Raw genomic sequence first — 7607 nt, 5'->3', positions numbered from 1 at the left:
TCATGATCTCAGGGTCCTGGGATCGAGCCCCGCATCGGGCTCCCTGCTCGTTGGGAAGCCTGCTTCTCCCTCTCCCGCTCCCCCTGCTTGTGTTCCCTCTCTTGCTGTGTCTCTCTTTGTCAAATAAATAAATAAAATCTTTAAAAAAAAAAAAATCACTGCAAGAGGACAGACAGACAGACTCAAAGCTCATGTTTCATTGTCGTCAATGGAAACTGCTGTAGAAACCACAGCATATCATTATGAAAGTGTATAGGCTGTTTGGAAACTCCAACAATAAAACATCTCCATTAGTAAGTGGGTTTATTGACATAACTGAACATAACAATGTATAACATTCATTCATTTCCCACCGAAAGACTTTCCAGTCGAACTCTTTTTACATAGATTTTACTGTTTTTCTGTGAAGTATTTTCAGTGATGTTCTGCAGTTGAAAGGGTAGGTGCTAGGAAGCATCAGAGGTCTTTTCCAGACTTTCAGTGGAGCTCAAGATTACACTGCTGTGCAAAAGGACCAGCTAAAAGATGCCATTGCTCTACAAATGAACAAAACTAGGAGCACGAGAGGGGCAAGTAAATAGCCCAAAGGTTTCAAATAAGAGCAGGCAACGACCCCCTCTCCCACGTACTCATATGCTCGGGATCTGACACGGGCTTTGGCAGCAAACTAAGAATGACAGCCTATTTCCTGTGCTTTATTAAGTTTTGGCCCCATAGATAAGACTGCCAGAGAAGCAGCTGTACTTTAAGTGGTCTGGACATTTACTCATCTGAACATAAACACAGATCCGTTCGTTTAGAGCCCTGGGTCTCTGCTCAGCTGTTGGGACAAGGGCAGGCTTGGCTCAATGGAGGCCAAACATAAAAGGGAGTACACTGGGGTTGAAGGACCCCCCCAGACTATGATAGATTCCCTGAGTCATCAGGACCCTCAGGGCTTAAGGCCCTAAACAGGAGATTCACTGTTAGCCTTAGCACCATCTTAGTAGCCTCCGTGGCACCCCACTGCCAATAACTCCACAACCACGGCGAGTATCACTGTGCAGCCCTGCCCTGTGACTGCTTTTCTAGACCACACACAACATCATTAATGTAAACCAAAGCACTACATTTAGTGATAAACATGTACTTCATAAATATCAGGGAACGCAAGTGTCCCAAACAGTTGAAAACAACGGAGCAAATAAAGGAGCCTAATCCTAAATTTAAAACAAAAACATTTAAAAGAAATACTGCAATTATTAACTAAAAGATAAGATTTAATAGCATGGTAAAACACGGGGTAGTGGAGAGGTTAACTTGCAAAATAAATCATTATTTCACAGTGAGGTTTAAGTACTCCTAACAATCTTCTGGTTTTAGTAGAAACAGACAACCACTGATGTACCCTTTTTCACATTTTTTTCCAATAATTTCTTCCCCCCTCTTTCCTACAGAGTAAGACATTAAGGTGATTGAAGGTTACGCTGTCAATTGACTATCACCTTTTGCTTCCCTCCTATTAGGGAACTGCCTTTATCACTTAACGGTGCAACTCAAGAGAAGCGGGGCACAGCCTGCTGTTTGTGACTGATAAAAACATGAGAAGTACCACATCATATTTATTCCAATCTGGACACAGTGTCAGAGATGCGGTTAAGTGAACTGGGAGGCTGCGGTTCCCTATGCGGTCATCGGTTATGCACACCTTACATTCTTTTACCAAGTCTGGCACTGACATTTCATTTTCCATATATAGGTTTAGAAAAAAATAAAATTAAAAAGCCACAGGAGCAACCCTGACAGAGAAGTCTTGCATGCAGCCTTCTCCTGAGAAAGTAGGTAATCTTAGTTAACCCCAAGGTCAGCCAATGTTCTTGCGGTGTTAATGTTAAAAAGAAAATACTAGTTGAACGGCTCAGCTCAACTAAAACAGTCCTTGAGTTTATTGTCAGTTTGTTAAATGTCCGAGCTCTTCACATTGTTGAAAAAAAAAATAGCGTCTCTAATTATTCAGACATTAAATTATCCTGAATGTTCTATTAACCAACATGAAAGAGTTCCTTGGCAGGTGTGTTAAAACTTTACCACCTGTTTACAGCATCTCCCTTCTTGGCAGAGACCACCAGCCCAGTGCAGTCCAGGTGCCAAGCCTCCTTTGTAATACTAATAAGTTCCTTTTCCCTTAAATAGGACAAAACTCCTCTGTTTCACACTGAACAAACAAAAAGCATTCTGGCCATTCCGGGGGGCAAAAGCGCCCTTTTCTGCCCCAAAGGGGGCCAGGCTCTTGCGTTGCAACACCACCAAAGCCATATCCATGGCTGTGCCAAGGTCTCCATGTAAGAGAAGGCTTCCCACCTCTGGACTCTACCATCCGTTTGTCCCCTACTCTTGGCCTTGACCACCAAGTACCACCCATTCACATCATGAGTGGGTACTGGGAATTGGGGGGGCGGGGGCGCCGAACTGGCTTCCCCTTTGGCCTCTGTGGCAAGTGCACAAAAGGGGGAAAGGAGAAGCTCTGATAAAGTTAGATCTTCCCCTGAGGTGGGCTGAGGGGCTCCACGGAAAGTGGCCGGCTCCTCAAGGCCAATGAGACGGTCTCCACACCCCCCTGGAGTCCCTGGACCTAGTCAGCAAATCGCTGCAGAAGATGGTCCTCCCGCCTCAAGCTGCCACCTGTACCGCCGCCCCCGCTGTCCATGAAGCGGTCGCAGGGGAACTCGATGAGGTCCGCCTCGCTGAGAGCACACACAGTGGTGCGTGGCCGGTGGGACTGGAAGCCAGAGAAGTCCGCAGACACGCCGGTGCCCATGGAGCGCAGGGGACGTCGGGTGGAGTACATGTGTCGAACATGCACAGGGGCCCCACCCTTCCGCCTAGCCCGCAGCTTCCTCCGCAGCCAGCGGGACGCCCAGGCGGCCAGCGCCAGGAACACCAGCAGCGCGTTGACGGCCAGCAAGACCAAGGTCAGCAGCTGGTAATCGACGCTGCTCCGGCTCCCAGGCTCCGGGAGGGTGACCAGCCCGGCGCAGTGGTCACGGGGGGCCACCGGGCAGACCCGGCCCCCGAGGACGCCCTCCACGCACACCAGGTAGGGGGTGTCTCCGCGCAGCTCGCGCAACGTGGCCGAGTCGCTGCGCTCCGGCAGGTAGACGAAGCGGTGGAACTTGGGCTGCTGGCCAAAGCGGTCGAAGAGCAGGCGGAAGCGCGCGCCGCCCAGTGGTGGGGGGCTTCGGTACTGGCGCACCGCCCAGCGCACCGAGGCGCTGTCGGCGCCCACCGCCTCCACCGTCAGGTTGCACAGGATGAACTTGTTGAAGTCGCAAGGGTCGGACACCAGCGGCGGCAGGACGACCCCGCCGTCGGACTGGGCGGCGCTTTCCTGCTGCTGCGCGGCCAGGCGCTGCTTCGCCGCCGCGCGCTGCCAGGGGTCGCCAGCGGGCGGTGGCGCAGAGGCGGGCGCGGCCGTCGGGGTGGGCTCCGCGTGGGCGGCGTCTGCCGGAGTCGGAGGTCCCCGCTCGGGCTTCTGGAGCAGGTCCAGGGGGTGTGGCGCTGGACCCTCGGCAGCAGCGGCGGAGGGGTCCGGCTGCTGGAGGCTCGGGCCCCGTCGGCTCAGCCTCAGAGCGCTGCGGTTGCCCAGGAGCTCCCTGGCGGCCGCATCCCAAGCCACCCCGGGCAGAAATCGCTCGCGCTGCTGTGGCTGTGACTGCGGCTGCGGTGGCAGCTCCTCCGAGAGGCCGCCTGCAGGGGGCGCCACCTCCTCCCCACCGGCTGTGGGTAAGGGCCTCCCCTGACCTTCGGCGGTCGGGGAACCTGAGGCCGAGGGTTCTGCGCAAGCCCCGTTCTGCAGCTGCTGGTCATCCAGGTAATCCAGGTACTTGCCCCGCAGGGCCGGAGGGTGGCGACACTGCACGAAGACCGTGAGAAGACGGCCTTGCGAGTGCCAGTCCCCCATCCAGCGCTTCAGGCCCCGCAGACGGCAGTCGCAGGTCCAGCCATTGCCGTCTAGGTCCAGCCGGTAGAGGGCCGGGCTGGCGGCGAAGATGTCCCCGGAGAGGGCGCTGAGCGCGTTGTCGCGCAGGCTGAGCTCGCGCAGCCGGCCCAGGTGGCCAAAGACAGTGGGGTGCAGAGCGGACAGCGCGTTCCCGCTAAGGTCCAGCGCCTCCAGGCTGTGCAGGGGCTCCAGCAGCGCCACGGGCAGCTGGCTCAGCCGATTCCCCTCCAGGCGCAGCTCGCGCAGGGCCTCCAACCCCCAAAAGGCCTCCGGCGCGAGGTGCGTGAGCTGGTTGCCCCTGAGTGAGAGGAGGCCGAGACGCGGCAGGTGCTGGAAGACGCGCGGCCCGAGGTGCTGGAGGCTGTTGGCCGAGAGGATGAGGGTGGAGAGGGAGCGCAGCGGGGCGAAGGTGGCTGCGTGGCGTAGGGAGGGCTGCAGCTCGTTGGCAGAGAGGTTAAGGAAGCGCAATTTGCCCAATTGGGCAAAGGCGTTCTTGCCCAGGAAGCGGATCCGGTTGGACTCCAGATGTAGGTAGAGCAAGTTGCCCAAGGGGGCGAAGACCGCGTCCGGCAGCGCCCCCAGGGCGTTCCCGTCCAGCCGCAGCTTGACCAGACTTTCCAGGCCCTCGAAGGAGCCGCGGCTCAGGCGGCCGATCTCGTTCCCGTTGGCGTAGAGGATGCGCAGCTTGCGCAGCGGGGCCAGCGTGCCCGGGACGAGCGCCTGCAGGAGGTTGTTCCCCAGGTAGAGCTCCTCCAGCCGGGAGAGCTTCTCAAAGGTCTTGGGGTGCAGAGAGCGGATCTGGTTGTACTGCAGGTCCAGCCGTCTGAGCTGCCCCAGACGGTGGAAGTCGAAGGCCGTGATGTTGGTTATGAAGTTGCCGCCGAGGCTGTAGGTGAGCACGTCCTGGGGGCTCGGTAGCGAGCTGGTCTTGGGCACGGCGCGGAGCCCCCTGTTGGTGCACAGGAGGTGCTGGGGGTGCTGGCAGTCGCAGCGCTCCGGGCACACGGGCTGGGCCCGCGGCGGGAGCGCGAGGCAGCCGCACACCACGAGCAGGAAGCGCACGGCGCGGGCAGCCTCCATCGCCGCCCGCCCTGCGTGCTGCGGCCGGATCGTCCTCTTGGCCCGCCTGCTCTGTGTCTCCTCTGCATTCCCCTTGGCCTGGCCAGAGTCGCTCAATGGCCTCTTTCGGACTCCGCAGCGCGGTCCAGCCCCTCCTCCGCCCTTTGTCCGGTGGCTGGCCCGGGTCTCTGCAGGCGGGCTTCGCCCCGCCAAGTCAGGCGGCTCAGGGCGCTCCGGGAGCTCCGGGTGCTACTTGTTGCATTTCTGCACAAAACTGTTTCTCCGGCTGTGCGTCGGGGGGCGGAGGGAGGGAGCCAGACCTGAGCTTTTTGTTTGCAGCTTGAGTCCGGAGAGCTGGATTCCCTGGCACGGATTCTCCCCGCCGAGCGGATTCCCCAGCTGCAGGCGGGAGCCCTTCCAAGAGCTCCTCGGGGCGCGGCTTGGCTGCTGCGCCCCGGCGGCTCGGCCCCCGCAGCCCGCGCCTCCTGGCTCTCGGTCCCGGACCAGGAGCGCGGCCTCGGTGGAACAGCCGGGGGAGGAGCCGGGGGTGCGCAGGCTGAGTCCGGAAGGGACCCAAGTCTGCGAGTGGCGGGCAAACCAGGCGGAAATTCGTTCTTCCCACACTCTGCCCCCCGGGGATGCAGGCGGAGAAAGAGGAGACGGCGGAGGGAGGACAGACCCCGACAGGGGGAGGAGGAAACGCTAAGTGGCTCCGCGTCTGGTCAGCCCGAGCCCGGGACGCCGAGTGAGAAAAGTAGGGATTAAAAACAGCTGTACCGGTCGGCCCTCGACGCAGGGCTGGGGGCGGGGGTGGATTACCGGGCTAGCAAACGGAATTTGCAGACAGAGACCTTTTTATTTTAGATGAGTACCCCAGTCATTTCGGCGCATTGGGAGCGCGGCTCCTCTTCTTCGTTTTCAAGTCACTTGCTCTTCCAAGTGTCACCCCGCGGGCAGTGCACGCAGCACGGAGGGCGCAAACATCCTGTAAGAAGTTTAGGGCAGCCCAAGGTTGTCTCCAAAGAGCTGTCGGTGGACTACCGTTAGAAGAGGCCAGGTCACCCCGTCTGAGTGTTGCGTGTTTGGGTTTTTTGACCGGGCTGTACAGGTGGCCGGGGAGAGGCATCGTCCCACGGAGGGATCTGCACTGGGTACTCGCTTGGCCCTGCTGTAGATGAGCGCCTGGAGAATCCCAGAACTGGTTCTACCACCGCGAAGAAGGTGTCTCTGTCAGATTTTGGTGATTTAGTCCCATTAATCCTCCTCCAGTCTTACAGCCCTTGGGGTAGGCTCTGCACGTGTGCACAGATACAAAATCACCTCCACAGACCCTCTGGTAACTGCTACCTGCGGGCCTCACCTGCTCGATGCCTGGGCTTGCAGGGATCTTCAAAGTCTTGAGGCCCAGAAGTTCTCCGGCCTGGCTTAGTGGGGGAGTCTCACCACTTATCAGTATAGAATGGAGCATTTGTCCCTGGCGCCTTGGAGGGCAGCCCCCCGCTGAGAATGAGGATTAGCAAGGAGTAGCTATTTTTTATCATTTGTTTATGCAAACAGTCTTGCTAAAAATAAAGGCCCCTTCCCTCCCCACCCAAAATGTTCAGAAAATGTAATTTTAAGGATCTGCTCTGTGAAAAATTAAAGGAGGATTAAATATCCTCACCTCAAGAGGCTGACTATCTAGTGAGGAGGGCAAGTCTTGGAAATGTTAAGTCATCATCTAAGGCAGTAGCTGTTGAGATACAAGGTGAGTTTTAGTAATTCCAGTGTTTGGCAGTGATTGAGTGCCTCATTTAGCGATTTATGTAGGCGGGTGATAGAGATGAGTTCTGAATTTCAGGAAAGATGAGATCCTTGGCTGCATGGTCAAGGAGGACTTATGGGGGAGCAGGTACTGGGGGCTCCAGGGCGATGGGCAGTGGAGAGCTCACGGCCAGTCGAGAGCTCACGGTCAGTCAGCAGTGAAATGCCTATTCTGGGCACAGCGAACAGACCCAAGTTTGCTTGTGATGTGCTTTGAGTTTTCAAATAAAGAAAGTGTGGGAAACCAAGTATCTGTCTTAACAAGATAAAAGGTAGTTTGGTTTTTAGTTCTCGTGGTGAGAAACTTCTGAAACCTTTTTAGTTCTTGACTGCAGTCCTCCTTATGAAGGCACGGCTGCCCCAGACGGTGAAACCCAGGCTTGCACGGTGTGGCACAAGCTGGCCTGATCCGGGCCCCAGAGGCTGTTAGGAGGACTTTCAGTTTTTTCGGAGAAAAGAAGGCTAAGAAGCTCCTGGCTTTCAAATTGAACCACTGGCTGGATCTACCCGGGATGGAGCTGTGGCAGCATCAGCTTTGAGCCTATGGTGTGAGGACACACAGACGGCCGTCAGAGCAGAGCTGAGAGAGGTGTCACGTGGAAGAAAGAGGGAGAAGCAGAGATGGGACCCCACCCCTGAGTCTGCAGACAACTTGCAGAGTGCGGACCGCAGGCAACATTCCGTCCGAGGACCTCGAGGGTTTGAGCTAATCACTCACTGCACTGAGTGTCTTTGCTTTATAGGTGCCCCAAAGGAAGATGTACAA

At 56.7% G+C, this 7607-nt stretch overlaps 1 protein-coding gene across 1 annotated transcript; it reads right to left on the bottom strand.

Moving 5' to 3' along the window:
- Window positions 1–286: 286 nt before the first annotated feature.
- Window positions 287–6468, bottom strand: TRIL (TLR4 interactor with leucine rich repeats). The gene has a single exon (XM_032401874.1). The coding sequence runs from the start codon at window positions 5057–5059 to the stop codon at window positions 2612–2614; it is 2448 nt and encodes an 815-aa protein (XP_032257765.1). The 5' UTR covers window positions 5060–6468; the 3' UTR covers window positions 287–2611.
- Window positions 6469–7607: the final 1139 nt, after the last annotated feature.

The sequence above is a fragment of the Phoca vitulina genome, unplaced genomic scaffold (genome assembly GCF_004348235.1).
Source record: "Phoca vitulina isolate PV1807 unplaced genomic scaffold, GSC_HSeal_1.0 scaffold4, whole genome shotgun sequence".
NCBI classification, from domain to species: Eukaryota; Metazoa; Chordata; class Mammalia; order Carnivora; family Phocidae; genus Phoca; species Phoca vitulina.
This window is presented reverse-complemented; position numbering and strand designations above follow the sequence as displayed.